Source organism: Synchiropus splendidus, chromosome 14 (assembly GCF_027744825.2).
Source record: "Synchiropus splendidus isolate RoL2022-P1 chromosome 14, RoL_Sspl_1.0, whole genome shotgun sequence".
NCBI lineage: Eukaryota > Metazoa > Chordata > Actinopteri > Syngnathiformes > Callionymidae > Synchiropus > Synchiropus splendidus.
This window is the reverse complement of record NC_071347.1, coordinates 18,152,501-18,172,671: the sequence shown is the minus strand read 5'-3', so window position 1 is coordinate 18,172,671 and position 20,171 is coordinate 18,152,501. Positions and strand designations below refer to the sequence as shown.

At 43.3% G+C, this 20,171-nt stretch overlaps 1 protein-coding gene across 14 annotated transcripts in view; it reads right to left on the bottom strand.

The window, feature by feature from the left end:
- Positions 1 to 20,171, bottom strand: part of shank3a (SH3 and multiple ankyrin repeat domains 3a) — a 182,714-nt gene that overhangs the window by 41,410 nt on the left and 121,133 nt on the right. For 12 of the 14 annotated variants that reach the window (XR_008416534.1, XR_008416535.1, XM_053885400.1 and 9 more), the window contains 5 exons: positions 14,933 to 15,114; positions 13,067 to 13,090; positions 10,312 to 10,350; positions 10,119 to 10,148; positions 9,891 to 9,923 (listed from right to left, as the gene is read on the bottom strand). Coding sequence is in view for 12 of the 14 variants with exons in the window: in XM_053885400.1 (XP_053741375.1) it covers positions 9,891 to 9,923; positions 10,119 to 10,148; positions 10,312 to 10,350; positions 13,067 to 13,090; positions 14,933 to 15,114 (308 nt within the window). In the remaining 2 variants the exon portion in view is untranslated. The remainder of the gene's footprint in view (positions 1 to 9,890; positions 9,924 to 10,118; positions 10,149 to 10,311; positions 10,351 to 13,066; positions 13,091 to 14,932; positions 15,115 to 20,171) is intronic. The other 2 variants (XM_053885402.1, XM_053885403.1) reach the window with 2 other exon arrangements.

Genomic DNA, 20,171 nt, shown 5'->3' with positions numbered 1-20,171 from the left:
AGCCGCCTGCTGGGTTTGTAACTACAGCTTGATTTTGTGCTTTGTGATGCCGTGTTGGCATGACAACTGTCCGTGTGAATCAGATAAAGTCTCGCAGAAGCCGAGGGGTAGAGAGAAAGTCTCGCAGCAGATACGAGCAGACTGCTACTGTATTTCTGCCTCGCAGGAGCGCCAACTGTTGCGCGACATTACGGGACGTGTAGTACAGTATGAATGGCAGGCATCCCTCCTTCCATGATGACATTCATAATCGAGATCATGACACTCTGTTACATGATAATATTATAGCCTATACGGTAAGTAACCTCTTTCATGAGTCGAGACCCACCCTTACTTTGGTTTTATTTTGTTGTGGTTACTGCCGAACTCCTCACCCTATCTCTAAGGGTGCGCCCAGCCACCCTGCAGAGGAAACTCATCTCAGCCGCTTGTATCCGCGATCTCATCCTTTCGGTCATGACCCAAAGCTCGTGACCATAGTTGAGGGTGGGAACGTAGATCGATCGTCGATTCGTCTTGTGACTCAGCTCCCTCTTCACCAAGACGGTCAAATACAGCGACCGCATCACTGCTGCCGCTGTAACAACCCGTCTATCAATCTCCCGCTCCCCTTTTCCCTCACTCGAGAACAAGACCCCGAGATACTTAAACTCTACCACTTGGGGCAAGAACTCTCCACCGATCCGGAGAGAGTAAACCACCTTATTGCGGTCGAGAACCATGGCCTCAGACTTGGAGGTGCTGATCCTTTATTTTATTTTATTTTATTTTTGTTACGGCCCCATCTTTCATTTAGCCATTTTGGACTTTGAGGAATTTGGACATTGTGATTTTATTTTTTTTTTTCATAATGGAAACATAACAATTACTTTTATTGTTTATTTTTTCAGAACTATCTCACTGCAATTGCTCATCTATGAACTTATCCCAAAATACATCATTCTGTAAAATAGGACCTTCCAAAAGTCCATATTCATAACTGAAGAATGAAAGGAATGAGGAATGACTCTTACTTTGTGAGAACCAGTTGTTGACAAAACAGGACCTTTGTGGGGACATTTGACTGTAGACCCCACAAGGTTATGCCTCAATTTGTGGATGAAGATTATTATTATTATTATTATAATTATATTATTATAATTGGGTGTAAATGTGGTTCAGAGTCCTGGTTAAGACATGGTTTAGCCATGTGTTTTGGATGGTTAGGTTTGGGGTGAGAGGCTGGGGAAAGGGTTACATCAATGAGAAACCTCACAATGTCCCCACAAAGACAAAATTACAAGTGTGTGTTTGAACGTCCTTAGTGAGAGAGTCTTGCACAGATTTCAATTAAAAACCTTTTCCCAATATTAAAGTAACTTTTCAAACTTAATTTTATTTACTTGTGTTCCCTGCTTTGTCACACTGACTAATTAGACCGAGAAGCTCTTTGTATTTGATGCTAATCTGAAATAAAAGCTTTTCTTCCCTTGAGAAGGACAAAAAAACAATGCAGATTTGGAGATAATGCCTCTGCAATAAACATCTGAAGTTCCACAACAAATAATCAGCAACAGGCGGTGCGAATACCAAACTCATAAATGTCCCTGGTTCCATCTGTGAGCATTCATTTCAATGGGTCAAATTAGATTCATACGTCCCAAGCAGCTATGTAACAGGAGTTCAAAGTTTACTCTGAAGACTAAAGAACAGAACAAACAAAGTCCAGTACACAATGAACACCTCAGCTGGACTTTTCCAAAGTGCTCCTCACATGCAACAGCTTGTTGCAGCGCTTCATGAGCAACTGTTAAATGACTCAGTGAGTGTTTTTGTTTGTGCTTTCAACCCATGGAATAATTCTAGTTGGAAACAAGTGGTGTTGGTTGGTGAAAAAGTAGCCTCTAGAGCGGCGGTGGGCAGTTAAATTTACTCAAGGGCCACATTATAAACTGTGGCTGTTGTGAGGGACCATCATGGCAAAAGAAAGGCAGCGATGACTACGAAAATGTGACGGAAAAAAATTTAAGAAATGAGGACGAAATTAACCATAAAAGGTTCAGTGGAAGCAAGGACATTAAGAAGAGTAAATATGGCATGAATTCTATAAAAAAAACTATCTTAGATGCATTTTATTTGAATGGAAATGATAGTAAAACTATGGATCAAACATCAGAGATGAAAAGGCAATTTATTTAAAAAAAAACAACTTTTTGAGGAAAATACTGAAATGACAATCGAAAAGAATACACAAAAATGTATTCATGAATGTGTTGTATTTACTGTTGAATTAGTTCTGGCTAAAGTGGAAATGTGACAGACGCGACAACTTATCAGTTGTATAGTTTCAGTCTGACCTCATGAGGTCCGCACAAACACAGTCAAAGGGCCACATGTGGCCCTCAGGCCGCACTTTGCCCAGGTCTGCTCTAGAGGGTGTTGAGCAAATAACATGCAGACTTCCAACTGGTCTGTTGAGATCGATAACCAAACAACGCTCACTCACACGCACTGGAGCACAGGTGGGTGGCGAGTCGAATTCAGCCCGCAGACCTTTGGTTTGGACACACCTGCCTCACCTTCCCATAAAGTGCCCTGCTCAAAACTTAGTATGTGGTCAATCCCGGACCAAATACAAGCCTCCGCCCTTCGTGAACAATCCGGACCTCATTAGAAATGTGTGTTAGCCAAATCCACAAAGGTTATTAAACATGCAAAATGATGGCCGGCTATGTGATGGAGAGCCTCTCCTGCGGTCAGCGATGACTTTACTGCAAAGTGTGTTCCCAAAGTCCCAACGCAATCACACTTTCATCACATACCTGTACTTCTAACACCAGCAGGACGGACTCCTGCTGCTCGCTGGAATTTTCCATGCATTTTAAGACTATAATGCAGAGAGGGACTCGCATCTGTCACACCACAACCCAAGGACACAACACGCAGCTGCACGAAACTACACTCAGAATGAGAAGATCAAGCCAAAGGGACAATGCTTAAGAATCCTACAGCACTTGAAAGAAAGCCAGCAGTACAATTCAGGTCACCTGTGAACAGGAAATACATCACTGTCCCCGCAAGATCTATGTGCTAGACAAGCACTATGGGGGTCGCCACTCACATCAGTCACAGCCAGCACTTCAATTGTGTGCTTAAAATGGAGTGCTGGCGGATAAATTGATGTGTGGATCATACATTAAAGTGTTTGGAGTAAAATATTTTAGTAGTATCTTGTGATAGAAGAGAAAAAACTACTGTAGTGGCCTCGATAAAGAGCATGAAAGGAGTCGTGACAAAGTCCCAGCAGCACAAAAGAGAGCAAGACAAAAACAAAAAAAAGGCTTGTGTGTGCAGGCATGTGTGTAGTGAAACAAAACGATGAGTAAGCTGAATGCAAATGAATGACTCAGCGCAACGGATAGAGCCAAGCAAAGGGAGAATAAACATTAGCTAAATTGGCTGTCTTGCACACGAGCACACGTCCGCGCGAACGCGAACCAGGAGCTGGGACGCGTTGCAGACGGGATGTGTGTGGAGTATAAATAGCTCTGCAGTCTCACTGATGCTATTTTTAAACCGTGAGTCGTGACTGACTTGTCCAAGGGCGAAAACTTCAACAAGCAGGAAGGTACGCACACGGGGAGCGTGCAGACTGACAAATGGCAACCTGTCATGAATGGAAAAACTGGCTCGTTTCACTTTAGGAGCAAGAGAAAAAAAAGAGTTTCAGGGTTTTCTTCCTGGTGCAGGAATGCAATCAATCGAGGTGTTGCTCTCCGTATGATTTAGTCGGCTGAGAGGAAGTGCCATTTTCATCTAGGCTTCCCCGAACTCGCTTGCTGGCCACAAATTTCATCAGCTATGAGACTCACATGGTCACGACACAGGCTCAAAGGTCGCAAAGACACGTTTCTCTCGCCGCCATAAAACGCAGTGACACTGCAGATTAAACCGCAAAAGATGACGCCCCAATAAAGAGCTGAAAACCGCTAACTTGAAAATGTCTTGTAAACTTATACTATATATTTTCCAATCCAAGCGACGGGTAATACAGAAAAACAAAGTGCATTTATCGGCTCTGCAGGGCTCATCGGTGAGGTCGTGCCCTCCTATAACTCAGGCTCAGAATACGAGTCAGAGAAGACCCACCAACAACCTTCGCCTGTTTACACAGCAACAAGTTTGAATTGAAGTGTGGAAGACGACGCTGACTAAGACCTTTTGTTCAGCTCGTGTGTGTGTGTGTGTGTGTGTGTGTGTGTGTGTGTGTGTGTGTGTGAGAGAAGCAGATGAGAGCGTAGCACAGACCAATAACCGGAATAGAGATGTTATTAGATTTGGATCCCTGCACTCTTTATTAAACTGCACTTCAATCAAACGCGATAGAAAGAGAGAGAAGAGCATCGTCTTTGTGAAATGGAGGAAGCAGAAGTAGAAACAGACTTTGCTCAAGTGAGACGAAACAAGACTGTATGTGATCAATGGCAGTGAGGACGGAAGTAAAAGGCGTGCAGGGATTCAGAGGGGAGCAGGGCAGTCGTGGCTCCACCTAACAGGACGTCTTTTGCCCATAAGAGGGTGAGAGAGTTCTGCAGTGCCTGCCTCATCAGTATTCACAGGAGTGAGACGTAAGATGGAGACAGGAGACTGAACAATACAGACCAAGAAAATATATATATATTTTTTCTAAATAACACAAAGTGGAGTCTTTATTTATTTATTTTTTGGCAGATGGAGGGAAGCCTGGACTTAAAGCGCGATGAAGAAAAGAGAGGGAAGGTAAATCACAGCGGCAGGAGGAGAGAGGAAAACTCCCAAGGATGACTCAGAGGAATCCCTCCTCTCCTCTCATCTCCTCTCCACGCTCACTTCACTCTCCGTCCTGTAAAAGTCCCACCCCACGCCGCTTGACCCTCCAGTGCAGGCCGAAAATAGAAAACTATGAGTTACTGCTCTTCTATTTCCAGCATCACACCAGCTGCCGTAGTGATAGGAACACGTGGAGCGACGTTGAATCCAGCTCCACTCCTGGGACTGCTGAGTGATTTATTGGCCGCTCGTTGTTAATAGATTCATGATGCATTGTTGGCTGTTGACTCGTTAATCACATGGCTAATCGTTCACCGGTGTTTGCTCAGTGATAGATGAACTTGCTCAAACGGTCTGGAATGTGTGGCTGTGTCAGACTCTGGTAAACATTATTACATGACCGAAGAGACGGATTCAGAAGAGCGGCTCGTCTAATTCATGAAGACGATTGAAGTGGAGAACTCAACTAACACGACCAGGCAGCGCTGTGAGAGACGCAGCCGGAATACACAGGGAAAGTCATTCACAGTCGCAGCAAAACACTGGAAACACTTGTTTCAGGATTAGCACCAGCAACAGCTTCATATAAGTTATGACAGCTGTAGTACAGTGGCACCACATTCTTTCTGAAAAGATCTTAAAATTACAGTCAAAAACACATATTTCGATCACACAAAATGTGGAATGACTAATGTTTATATAAAAAGGCAACAGAAAATTGTGTTTCTGTTGTAGCAGGGATACCGTAATTTCTATAAGTCGCTACTTTTTTCTCGCGGTCTGAGCCCTGCGGCATATACAACAGCGCAGCTAATATATGGATTTTTACAGGCTGAAATCTATGAAATCAGAGGCTGTTTTGGGGGGCTTCTCGCCTCAGGTGACTCTGTGCTAGATGCCGGAAACTACGTGTACAGCGCGAATCCACACAGATATGATAAATGCCGGGCAGTAAAGGGTCTGATGGCTGCCTGGGAGGACAACATCGTTCAAACAACTTTGTAAACTCCCTGAACACTGAGGTGTGCAGCCGGGAGCAGCAGGAGACTGGTGCTGTGGAGGAGCGCAGCGCAGCGGTCCAGGACTGGAACATCACCTGACTATTCATTGATCATCTCTGATGTCTGGATCTGTACGTCACTTAAAACCTTAAAACCTGAGTCACCTTAGTCAGTAATCTTTCTCACAGAATTCAAGTTATTGTGAGAGCAGCGTGGATAAATCAAGACAATCCGTATTACACAGTTTGTTTGCTTCCTCTGCTGGACCCCGTTTTCAAAAAAGCGTTTGAAAACTGTTTCTACAATGCACCACTGACCTGTCCACAGCGCGGACAGCACCACTGAAGCCACGGCTTATAGACCGGTGCGGCTTCTGGATGAACAAGATCTATTTTCCTTCTTAGATTCAGTGGGTGCGGCTAATATTCCGGTGCGCTCTATAGACCAGAAATTACAGCACATCTAGAAAAAGCAGTAGGAGCAGCAGAAGCTATTGAAGCTATCAGAAGCTAAAACAGTCCCAGCACCTTTGTGAATACATGTAGCATCACTGGAATAGAATAATGTTATAGGATGCCTTTCATCTTCCCAGTGTGGCGGGATTTTGCTTTTCATTGAAGACCCACATATCAACAACACAATCAATACTGTACCAACAAAGACAAGTGGCCAAAATGCTCAACAATAGTGGTAAAACATTTCTGTAGCAATAGTGCAAGAAGGAATTGGAGAGGCAGGTTGTTTTACTGCACGTCTTTTAGATCAGTGGTAGCACAGCGATCCAAGCTATGGATATTAATAGGAGCAGCATTATTATTCATTGTTAGGAATAGGATCGGACGCAGCGTGACCAGCGGAGGAAGTGCTATGAAGTCAACAGGCAAAAGCATAATATCAGGGAGCATAGTAGTATCAGCTAAGGCAACAGAAGAATCAGGTATGGTATTGATCAAATAAAAGTGAATGGAGAAACAACAGCGGCAAAGAGGGATGTATTTGCACAAATATTAAATATGTGTCAAAGGATGCTCTGCAGTTGTTTTCCCTCATGTTTATTTATAAAGGGCTTATCCCCAAAACTGCTGTTTCTGCTGTGTTTATTTGCATTTTGGGTGCAGTTATATGACAGTGAATTGGAGCATTTAGCAGGGACGGCTGACTGTGTTTGGAAGTTTAAAGAAATGAGGATGAAAAGTAGGCGACGGTAGGCAGGGCACGCCCCCCTGCTGTTTCTCTGATTGGACGGCTGAAGAGATAGCAGGGAGCGGGATTGGTGTCCTTGCCTGGGGCCCGTCAGCTTGGCCGTGTTTATTGTCACCCAGGCTTGCATGGGACAAACAGTGACGGTCAACTCCACTTCTTGCATCTTAAATCTGTCTTTTTTTTATTTTATTAACAGCACTTTATTTCGAAGCACTTTCCTAGTTGGTGGTTGCCACTGACCATGGCAATAAATTCTATTCTATTCTATTAATAATCAGAATTCAACCTGTAAAATAGGGAGCTCAAATGGCACACAAAGAAACATGCCTTGATCTGCGGCAACCACACAAATTTCCCCATTGTGAGAAGAATAAACGCTGTCTATCCTGGTCTAGATTTTCTATGTTTTACTCTAACTTCAAGGTCCACAGCTGTTTTTTGAACAGCAATGCGGCTAAATGGCATGCGGTTACTTTGACAAGCTAATCCGACTTCTGGATACTGAGTTAAAAAATAACTAAGTTAATATAACTTGAATTTTAAACTACTACAATTTACTTATTTACATGTAAAATTTTGCAGCTGCATTGCCCAAACATATTTTAATGGCAGTTTTGAGGTCGCAGGGAACCTTTTCGAAGGCAGGGAACCTAAGAACAAACCTGAGCCCATTCTGCGTATCTGTGGTTAATACTGTCATTTGTAGAAGACAGCAATTCAAAGTAGCGGCTGTAAACACGCATCTCGCCCGTTACTCCACTGTTTACATGTCGCCGGCAGCTTGACACGTGAGCTGTCTGCGTGCTGAAAACGTGACAGACATGAACCGCGCTTGACGTCATGCCAGAAGACTCAGTAGAAGAGAGCAAATATATAATATTTCGCTTACAAAAAATGGCAAAAATATGGTCAGATCAGAATGCTGAGTCGGAAATAGCGACACAATGTGGTTGTACAAGAGATAGTGACGTGTCCCGGCATCTACAATAAGGCTTTTTTTTTTCCCCCCTCGCTGTTTGTTTTCCGTGCAGGCGTTAAATCTTGGGGGGAAAATTCACCGAATTAACTAAAATGAATAAATGGACGACAAACTTGAACTGCAAATCCCAACACCAAGACATTTAATTACGACTGTGGTAGGCGACAGTGTGGGGAAAAGAGAGACAAACAGAGGCAGTTGTTCCATGTGTTTCATGGATATGAGGACAGCTGGCTGCTGAATACTTGAAGGATGCTGTTTATCTAACTAGTGGGAGGCAATTACTTTGAATATGCAGCCAGAGACGAGACGGAAGCACACAAACACACAGGATCCAGGCAGCAATGTAGCGCCTTTAACACTCCTAAACCTATAGGAATACACAAAAACGCGAGGGTTTCACATTATCTTACGAGGAGGAAGTGTAATGAAATCACCTTAAGCTGGTTGTCAGAAGCATGTAATGATACTACATCCAACAGTTGCCATCACAGGAGTGAATATTCATGCACTTAAGGAGGCGGATCCTTGTGGCCTCCATACTTCGACAGAAACACCACATTTTCTTTGCACAGGGATGGAACCTAATGTTAATCCTATACCAAGATAGGACACCCTGGAAAGCTTGTCACTGATGGCCTTTCTGTGTTTTACCATTTTAATTTACCAGCTCACCACTGTATATTTTTCTATACATGACCTTTGTAAACAGTCAACCCAATTTTTTCAAGAACATATTTGCTGCTGTGTGAACTCCCCCAGACCATCAGTCGCTGCCCCCAGCAGGTTAATACATTCACTTTACAGTAAGTCTATTTGCGTCACCTTCCCTCTGCTGCCCATCACAGTGTTAATATTCTGCACACAGCGAGCGCAGCCCTGCGCCATTAATCATGTTTGTGAATGTCTAATCTCAATGTTACTTGCGTTGGTTTCATTTTCATGGCTGTCTCCAAGATTTATAATGGTGGAGGAGCATGTGCCATCAGTAAGGGCGTGTTCTTTCGGAGTGACCGTGCTTCCCTTCCGATCAAAAGTGCACATCTGTTGCACACATTTTCTCTGTTTTCCGTAACCATAGTGATAAAAAGCAGTTGTCCAAGTAACGTTGGAGCAGATTCAAGGGTCAGAATGCATTAAGCAAAGCCAAAGCAAACAAAAAAAAAGATCATTTTTTTCACATGTAAAATAATGCGAGTATTGTTTAGAACATTGTGTGGGATCTTTATCTTTCTCTGAACCGATTGACACCAAAACGCATATTTTGAAAAGGGCACAAAACGAATGCAGGCATGGAGGAGTGAGCAAGAACAAACAGATCTCATTAGACGACAGACTGCTTTGTGAGCCAGACAAGGATGACCCTCTTAACTGGTGGACAGAGTGGCTGTTGGGCGAGACAAGACGTGTCTGCAGACATTGATCTTTGCCGGTAGACAAACAGAGAGACACAGACTGACAGAGCAGGACAGAATTTTCAGGCAAGTTTAGAATAGAGGCGGAGAAATCAAACAGTGCTAGTAGCTCCCTGGACAGGCTCCACACCTCCTGCCCTGTGTAGCTGCGGGAGGTCCGAGATGCCAACGCCAGATCGCAACCCCAGTGGAGAAACCACCCATACCAGGAACTGAGCTAAACAAGTGGACGAGAAACAAGTCTGCTACTACACAAAAACACATTGTGACACAGGGCTTTTACATGACTAAAACAGAACGCTACAAAATACTACTCACGAAGAGAGAAAAGTATTTCCACACTAAGGTACTGTCTATGTGAATCTACTGATCAGAGAAGGACGACAAAGTGGGTGGACATTCATAGCCTCACATCCAACAGGAGAATATAAAAGTGTCACTGCAACGTGTCAAGCGCACGTTGTCATCCTTCTCTGGGGTAGAAAAACGCCAAATGATAATTACCTCCATAATCCTCAAAGACATCTGAGTCACCGTCTGCAACACAACATCACCTTTAGGCCATCAGACAAATGGATTCATTTCAAGGGGAGTAAGAAATCGTGTTCCTGTGATTCACAGGAAGTTGTTTTATGGAAGAATTAGGACAGTTTTTCTAAAAGAATTGTCAAATATATCTTGTATGAAAGTTAGTGTGACTAAACTGAATACTACTCGTGTTGCTATATTTACCATCCCAGTCTTGACAAAAGTCTTCCTTCACTACAATGAAGAAAAAGTAGAAATGAGCAATGGCAAAGCTGAAGCTGTCGCTGAAATACACTACAACACTGCTATGAAATGTAGTCACTGAAACACCCCTCGCTAGAGCTAAGGAGCAGCGCAAACACACTCACACACAGACACACTGACAAGTGAGATTTACCCATTGTGATCTCATCATAAGGATGCTCCTCTGGCACGGCTGCAGATTAACAAGAGTGTGAAGACATTAGCGGGGAGGAGATGAGCATGTGAGTTTGGGCGACAGCACGGTAGACGCCACTTGTTTGACAAAAGGATTCACTAGCATGTTCGCACTTTTGGACGCCCAACACGGCGTTGTTGTTTTCAATGTGCCGCCAGACCCCAATACAATTTGGCGAGAAGCAACACAGCTGGCCAGACCAACCACATGCATGTATCCTCAATGTTAGTCCTGGATTATAGGTCTCATAGTGACCGACAGACAAAAGTGTTGGGTTTTCATTCGGTGGACACAAAAAAATTCATCACAAGTTTCCATATACTCGTGATATATACCACATATATAGTGCTTGTTACGGGGTCCTCATAAGTGGGTCAAACGCTGCCGCCATCTTGTGAGGTCACTGGAGGTACTACACACTGATGTGCTGTGCACTGAAGTGGTATAAGAGTTTATGGAAGAGGAGCAGATTCATGTAAGGCAAAGCAGCAAAACATGGGTGGCTGCCAGTCGTCCCTCGTTCTTTAAACTTGCTTCAGCTATTTCTCTATTCATCTTTGGATTCAAAGAACAGGCTTACATGCTCACTGGCACGATGACTGTAGATACTGAAGCTGAAGAGCCTTTTTACATGCGTTCTGATGGTGCGCCGAGAGGCTGTACCTCCAGTGACGTCACAAAGGCTTGTTTCTGGCTCCCGCTCTCAACAACACTGCTTTGAATTTTAATATCTTAGAAATAAGTTGACTCTTATTGGGCTCTACAATTCAACAGATGGAACTTTGTAGACGATATATGATCATTTCATACTGGACATTTGTGCATTGTTCCAGAGGCGTATTACTTTTATGTATATACTGTACGTACAGTTTTGCTGTCAAAATTCGCCAGCATTATTTTGTTTTTTTTAAATCTATGTTTTGTTTCATGACTATTTCACGGCGTATATATATATATATATATATATATATATATATATATATATATATATATATATATATATATATATGTGTGTGTGTGAAAGTGCATGTGAGAAATATATCCCTATATATCTCAGCTTCAACCTCAACCCCAGCTGGGATCAGGTAATTCCTTCTCATGGTCTCTTTAGCCATCTCGAGCTGAGGAATACTCAGATATTCCCAAAACCAGACTGGAAGTTTTCAACCACCATGTCTATCACCTGTCTATCACTAGGAAAGGAAATACACCTATACTTCACAAGCCTTTGAACACCTCAAACACAAATTCACTCGTGTGTCACGTGGATTTTATTTTTTTTCCAGCTCTGGAAGTTGTATGATGGTGCATAATGAAGCATAAATTTAATACAAATTTTTATATGTTCTTGTTGGGAATCATCTTCCAGGTAAAATTACATGCAAAAAAAAAAATGCTAGTATTTAGACATGATATAGTGAGAAAGCGGCTACAGATGAACATATTTCTACATGCCTTTTCAACATTCGAGATGGGGTAACTGAAGTCACCTTTAGTGGCGACTTCCTGTGCAAATGAAGCCAGTTAAAAATCTATATTAGCATGTTAAGTAGAGAACTATAGGCATGATAATGACAATAGCACAGCCCAGTTGCATAGCAACGGAGAGCAGATTTAGTATTACCTTAGCCAGCAAGAAATAGTTGTATTTCAGAATATGGCTTTTTGCACTGCACTTATATTTTAGCAAGCGCTAGCTCTATTTGAAGTGACCAAAAATTGTAAGTATAAAAAAAACATGTATATTTTTCAGGGTACAGCAGAACAGAAAGCCTGACTGTTGGCATCAAAGATGTATTCCACGCCTCCCGTCCCAAGACTCCAGCAGCACAGGACGCACCACGCAGTAATGACTCTAATGGTCAGCGTTGCATAAAGCAGCCAGATGGTTTACTTGGCCGAGCTTTGGTGCTGGCAGCCATTAGAGTGTAAGGCTGTTTCCTGCATGGTCAACATGAAAGAACAGCAAAACATTGTGTGTTCACATTAGCGACAAGGTTAGGGATTCAGCTGCACCGACAGAAACAACACTGACAGCAGATCCATTCACTAGATGGAGGCATTCTGGCTGCTGTTGAGTCATCACATTTCCCAGTCAACATCTATATGCATTACTGTTTCCAACAATATATATAACGGAGAAGGGGGGCATTCTAGTGTAAATTGTTTGTCTGCAGCAATACAAGTGCAAGAGAAAAGTAAATATCTGGAAATTCTTCACCATCTCGGCGGGAAGGAGACTGGAATCGTTCGAATGATCAATGTGAGCGGAGTAAAACTATCCGGAAAACCATTTAAAAATCAGTTCTTTCTCTGCCCTTGTGTATGAGAGAGCAGCTGATCTCTGCCTCTGTTTCTCTGAAGCTAATGTGGGTTTGATCCATGGTGATGGGAGTGAAGACGCAGGCTGTGAGGAGCAGGGGTCAGTGTGGAGCTGGGCCACTGTGGACAGGTGATAAGGGGAGGACGAGCGGGACGCACTTGTGGGAAGGGAAGAAGCACCATCTGTATTCATACAGACACGCCACACGCACCGGGGAACTGTTTGAATTTGCATGCCCTCTCCTTGAAGTAATCACAGATTCAAAAGTGAGATAGTACACAGATCTCAAGTAGATTCAAACAGGGCCGGTAATTGACTCCTAAATTGTCAGGGTTGACACACAGAGGTGGACGATCAAGATATGGGGGAAGAGAATATTGTGGAGTTTACCTTCTATATCACTAGAGTCATAGTCTTGAGAGTGAAGCATGGATGGAGACAGAAGCACAAACAAACACATGAACGCTGTGCGTAAAGCAGAAAACGTTTAGAAAGTGAATGGTGCGCCAGGCCAAAGAGTGCCGCCGCCAGCGCCTTGCAGATGTGAGACAGGAAACAAGTGGATGGAAACATCCTGCAGCAGGTGATGGGTGACATCTGGATTCAAACTAGGCTCTTCTTTTAGACCCATCTGATGCTCATTTTAGCCTGCATTTTCAAGCAAACCGAAAAACAGAATGGCGATTGAACATACACTGATGAGCCATGAGCGCATCCGGACCAACTGCCTCTGATGTCAAGCTGCCAGTCGCAGCATATTCAAGACAGGAGTCATGGAAAACTGGTGACTGGGTCACGCAGCGCCTGAGGCTCATCTACTCCAGCCTTCCAGTGTTCGGCAGGTGCTCAAGAAGCAGTGGTGGAGAACAATGGCTTCATGTCTCACGCCAAAAGACCAAGCTTTGCAATGTGTAGCTGTAAAATCAAAGATACTTTTCACCTCTGCCATGACTCACCAGTGTATATTTACCGGGGCAAGAAAATGTCCCCAAAACAGTGGGAACTGTTCTTGTAAATACCATTAACTATGTGCTTTTTTTTACTGCCTCCAAGAAGGTAACGTTTCTATCCGAGTAAGCCTGTTAGCTTGAAGAATCGAACTCGAATTTTCAGGAAATGTAAGATTTTGAACAACTGTCTTGCATGATTTCGTACCTCAGTTGCGCACGCATACACTGTCGCTCAGAACTAGCAAAAAACATGACTTAAACAGCAAAAACGCATTAGGAATGCTACCACGCTAACACAACCGTGGTGGTTGAGATGCAGTCCTTTTCTTTAATACACTTTTTTCCATTGCTTTAAGGGACACACACACACAGTATTCTCAAAATCCTAAGTGATTTTTTTAAATCTGTCAGACCCCGCAAATGATGACAAAAACTCTGGCGTTGATCGTAATGCTATGTCCAGAACTATCGTCGCACACCATACACTTAAAGATGGCGGCTGAGCACTGATCGCAAAGCTCGTCCTCAAACCTAAACATTTTCTGATTCAGTTCAAGGTGGGAGCAGTGGACACAGAGAATTGGGGATTTTGTAAGTATTGAAAATGTTGTCATTGTTGGCCCTGACCATTTTCTGAGTTCATAAACTGGACACATGAATTCTCTAATAGGATTCTAAGCTATGTTAAGACAATCGGTTGTTTAAAATCCAGAGAAGCAAAATTGAGACAAAAACAGTCCAAGTTTTGTTATGTGTGTGTGTCGCCTTTTTTTAACAGATTTCATTGTATATTGCGTTTTATAAAGTCCTGTGACGTTAGCTCCGTGCCGGAGGTATGCACTGTCACAACGCATTTCATGTTATTGTAAACAGTCTATTATCAACATAAAAGCACGTGAATAATGAAACCGTGAATGAAGCCACACCGGTTGGTGACATTTCACATCTACTGAACTACTACTTCTACTTCTTCATATGAGCATTACCAACATATTAGCCAGTTATCTGTGACAGCTTCCTGTTAAACCTTTTAAAGCTTTATTTTCTAGAGAGGTCAGCAAATGTTCATGCTAAAAAAAAACACAATTAATGATTGCTAGCAGCATACAGTACTTACTTAATTTGGGTTTGGGTTGGGTTTTAAATTTGGTTCCCTAATCTGAAGTTGAACCGAGTTTGCTTTCAATCTTCAAATAGCTGATGACCATCCGAATTTGAACGCTAAAGATAATGTAAAAAGTGTTTTCTTTTAGAGGAAAACGCAGCCTTCCAGAAGATATTGACTGGTGGAAGATAAAGAACCTACCTTTGACCCTCTCCCCACGATTGAGCTGGATCTCTCCCTCCCCTTGTGGCGTGTAGGGCTTGACCACAATGAAGGTCCGACCGGGGACTGCACTGTAGAGTTTCCGTTTGGGACCACGAGGGCCCATCAGCGCTGGAGGGGTATGGTGAGGGGGGCTGGGGTCTCGCTGCACTGAGCCGGGGCTGTAAACAAACACATACGTTACTGTGGTGATTCCAGGGAGCTGGTAACTGAAGCCCGTGGTCACTGACATGGTTGTCAGTGGGACTGCAACCTGGTGACACCCCCTGGATGCCACAGTGGCCAAAGAGAGATTCATAAACGTCTGGCTGCTCTACAGTCTACAGCCAATAGTCAGTGATCCATGGGTGAATCATGAGGGGAGTGCACACTCTTCTCAGTCTTCTCTCCTCCTCTTCCAGCTATTTCTTTAAAAGCACAAAGCTCCGGCTCCCTTTCCCCCAGGCTCTCTAGCTCTTCCTTTTGCCCCACATCTTGACAGAGGCGAGGTGAAAACGCGAGAGGGACTGTCCGGTGTCCTCTGTAAATGTCTGACAGATCCGTCTGGAACCCCCATCAATCAAACACATCCTGAGACGGGACGCCAGCAGAAGCCTCCTCAAGAATGGGACAAGAAATCCTGCATGTGTCCTCGGTCCCGGCTGTTGCAGCGGTAGATCCTGTCTTCCTCCTGCTGTGGAGGAGAGAGGCTGGATTTGCACCCCGACTCCCGCGCCTTCTCCCGGGAGTCCCGTCGCGTCTGCTGCTCCTCTCCCCTCCACGTCTCACACACACACGCTCACTCATGCACATTCGCACAAGCTCTGGCAACAACGCTTCTGCTGCTGCTGCTGCACTCAATGGCTCCCCTCCCCTTTGACAGCTTGCTCACACTTACACTACACAAAGCCTCTGTGTACATTACACACTTCCTGACGCACCAATGTCGCCAGCATCACGTCGCTAACATGTTGCTGACACACACGCACACACACAGGTCCCTGAGCACAATTGATCTCCCGCCTCTCTGAGCGTACTATGATTCAACAAAACAGACTGTGAGTGTGTGTTTCACTGGTGGACAGTGGAGCTAAACAGCTTCAGCCGTTCCTTCCTTCCTTCCTCGCTCCACCCTCTTTCCCCTCGCCTCGAATCTCCTTGATTCGACTCATTCGCTCACATGAACCTCACCCTCTCATTCCGATCCTTCACGGCGTTTCCTCACACCGCATCCCTCTCCCTCATCACCCGCTCTGGTGGTGAATACTAATACAGCCCAGGCAAAGCTCCGCCTCGGCTTCATTCATCACTTCTCACTACTACTGAACATGCCGCCGCTTCATGCTACACCTCCTTCCACATGACACTGTCTCTAGTCTTGCTTTCTTCACCTCACTTCAGCGGGTTAACACCAGGATCAGACAAACTAAACAAAACAATAAATCATATTATGTTGTAAACGTTAACACACGTGGCCCCATTTTTTTCTAAAAAGTGGTAAGTATCCTTTATATAACAGGGATGGCGGACTGATAGTGGTAGAAGGAACTGATCAATAAACTGTGCCGTATTATATGTTTCGCTTCCGACACTGTGGGGCGACATGTGGGAACACATGAATCCTTAATAAACTCGCTTATTTACTGTATAGTCAGTATAACAGAATCGATATTTACAGTTGTTTCAAGTGAAATTACTGGGATCATTCCATCTGATGTAACTTAATTTTCATAGCTTATATAGGTACCATTATCATAGATTCTCTGTCATTTTGAAGGGTATACCACAGGTTGAACCTGTGGTTAAAAAAATGTACCATATAGATTTCTAAGTTGCGGAAAATAATGTGGTGAGGAGTTAAACTATTAATTTTCCCTCCATGCTCCTGTACACTTTTGTCACATGACAACATTCCACAAATACAGTTTTGCACATCAGTTTATCACTCAAATGTCATAAAAGTCACTACAAAATATAAACCCCCACTTGCAGCACTGTTCGCAGTCCCGACTGTGTCCAGCTAAACAAAAGTCGTCACTTACAGCACAGGCAAATGATGTTGATCTGAATGGAAACGCTGACACAACTTTCGTTCCTGATAATGTGCAGCAGTCGCTCACTGATCATGATAAACGCTCCAAAATGGAAGTCCATTAAAAACAGGCATCATATTTGGAGCTCACTTTCATGATGAAGCTACAATCAAAGAAGAATGAAATGGGTTGAAAACAACTCATGGTGTTTTGATTTATTATATATTTTATTTATAATGACAAAGGTACAAACACTCGTGCTGTCACTCACCAGCTCTCAAAACCACAAGTTAAAAAAAAAAAAAAGTTATGTGATGTCATGGAGACATCAAGGTTTCACATTTTAAAGGTCCTATTTTTTGCTTTTTTAATATCTATAACTACTCAGTGCTATTATTCTTCCAAAAGAATTATATAAATACTGTTTTTCCCCAGATGTTAATATGAATAACATTAGATTAGATGGCTTTTATTAGTCCCACAGTGAGGAAATTCAACAATAAATGACAATAACATAATCATTTTACTTTTTTTTCATAGTAATACTAACAATTATAATAATAGTTTTATTGAATTCACCAATGTCACACATGTTGAAAGACTTGACATGCTGTAAATAAATATGTAAAAATGATGACCTTCTATCCGATAGTTATAATAATATTGCAGTGGGGAAAGGAGAACTCTGGAGCCTCTGCAAACGCAGACTCAGACCTGCATGACCCAGCTTCCAATTTTAATAAAGAAAAATTATTTCCTGACCCGGTTCCATGGCCATTAGCCCACCACCAAAGCTGAGGAAACAGGAAACAGCATAGCATGGTTGACACTATAGCTCCACAAGCGTGTGTCTTCTTTTTTGTTTGTCCACTTTCAGAACTGGCATGAGCACTACATAGTTTTCAACTCATCTGAAATGAAGTTTTTGCTTCACCAATGAAGCCCTCGCTGGTTGGCCACCACAAGCATCGGGATGAATACAAAAGGGCAATTTAGAGTTTAAGGACAGCTACTTCCTGGACAGGGAACGCTGACTTTTGCTGGCGGACTTGCTAGTGTCACCCTGACAGTATGAAACCACAAACAAATACACTTAAGAAAGCTCAAGAGCTTAAGAGAATCGTAGTCACTGTCATCTCAGGGTCAATGTTATTGGACAATTTCTATTGCTTTTTTTACTCTCATTATATCAGGAAAAGTCTTCTGACTCTCATGTAAATGTTTTTGAGAGCAACACAGTAAGATTCAGTTCACACACTGACGCACAGCAACATGACCAGCAGATGTCACAACGCCATAGTGAATAAAAAATGAACTGGTGAATCCCATCGATCTGTCTCTAAAGCCCCGAGCTGGCTGCCCTCGTATCCTGGCACGTCATATCCATCACTCAATAGCTCTCACACCTCCATTTATGTAATTCACTCCCATCCCCTCCACCTACCCCCACTTCTCATTTCAAGCCTTGTTTGTCTCTTTTGTTTCTGCTCCATCATATTGCTTTTCTTGCCTCTCTCATTCAGCCTCTGTCGTCAACGAAACAACCGCTTGCTGACGGCTTTCCAAATACCGCAGGGACTGAAGGGGGCCGGATGGCTGACGCATGTTAATGCCCAAAAGCTGCGATCGTAGATCACTAGCACACAGGCGTCCAGGAGAGATGAAGACTACGACACGACTGTTGTATAAAGTCAATGCAAGTGTCTTAAAACCTGCATGGCAGTCACACGACAGCAGTGTCAGCTGATATGATCATGGACGAAGACCATATATCGCATATATATTGGTTTGGGTCGGAAAATATATATAGTAGTGGAGTGAAACTGGAACAATAGTTTAAAATAAACTACAGTGGAGTGAAAAAGCATTTGATTTTCCGCTCAGATTTCCAGATTCTTGCAAGTTTGGTGACTTCAACTGGCTCATACTTGCACCTGGAGAGCTGTGACATAAGTCGTACACCCACTCGCTCGCACACTGATGGCTGTAGGCTGCGTCGCAGCGGGCCAGCTGGCGCGCTGTATCATTCGTGTCTTGCTCAAGGACACGTTGACATAAATGCAGAGCCTGGATGTTACGGCCGCAGGGTGACCACTCTGCAATCTGATTCAAAGTTAGAGTTGTTAGAGTTTTATCGCAACATATTTATTGGTGTTTTTAAACGTTTAAAAGCAAATTTAAGAAGTATAGTCCTGCTGATACTACGGGTTCTCTACTCCATACAGTATTGTGTCATTCACAATTTTTTATCTACTACTATTCAGAGTTACATATTTGCTATTTTCCCTTTAAAATATTTACATTTTTTCACTCACCTCATAATCATTCAAGCTTTTTTCATAGTTTAATTATGATAATACAACCAAGAGGCTAAACAATACTCGCCACTTCGGAATACTTTTTCCAATTGTCATATTTTCGCTTGTGTTCCTTTCAAGGTGTCTCATTCAAAGCTCCCACGTACGACTCACTGCGGAGAAGCTCCATTACATGCAAATTCTGATACATCACAAAAGCATCATGGTTTCCAAGGGCTCCAATCCATTCTGCTGTTACCATGACAACTGTCAATAAAGACGTCAGCGCTAAAGAATAAACTGATCAGTCAACCACAGAACGCGGTTAGACTACTGAGTCTATTGTGGACAAAAGTTTGTTTGAGTATATTGTTATTATTTTTGCCTTGCTGCTGGTCCAGTGTGGTCCGGGGGCCACATTTGGCCCTTTGTCTGGATTTTAGTTGCCCTCATGAGGTCAGAGCAAATCCACCTCACTTCTCCATATTTTGCAATATTTCTTCTTTTCCTTTGGGCTTCTGCCTTCAGAGGTGGCCACAGTGGATCATCCTCCTCCATCTCACCCTGTCCTCTGCTTCTTCTTCTCTCAAACCTACAAACCTCATGTCCTCCTTCACCACCTCCATCAATCTCCTCTTTGACCTTCCTCTCCACCTTCTGCCTGGCAGTTCCAACCTCAACATCTTCATCTACCAAGGTACTGGCTCTCTCTCCTCTGTACATGTCCAAACCATCTCCATCTAGCCTCTCTGACTTGGTCTCCTAAACACCTGAGCACATGTACTGTCCCTCTGATCTACTGCTTCCTGATCCTGCTCACTCTCAGAGAGAAGCTCACATTCTTAAGTTTTCCAATAGTTAATGAACACAATTTGAGTTGCATTTTTCTTCTTCTCTCTGTGAGCTGGA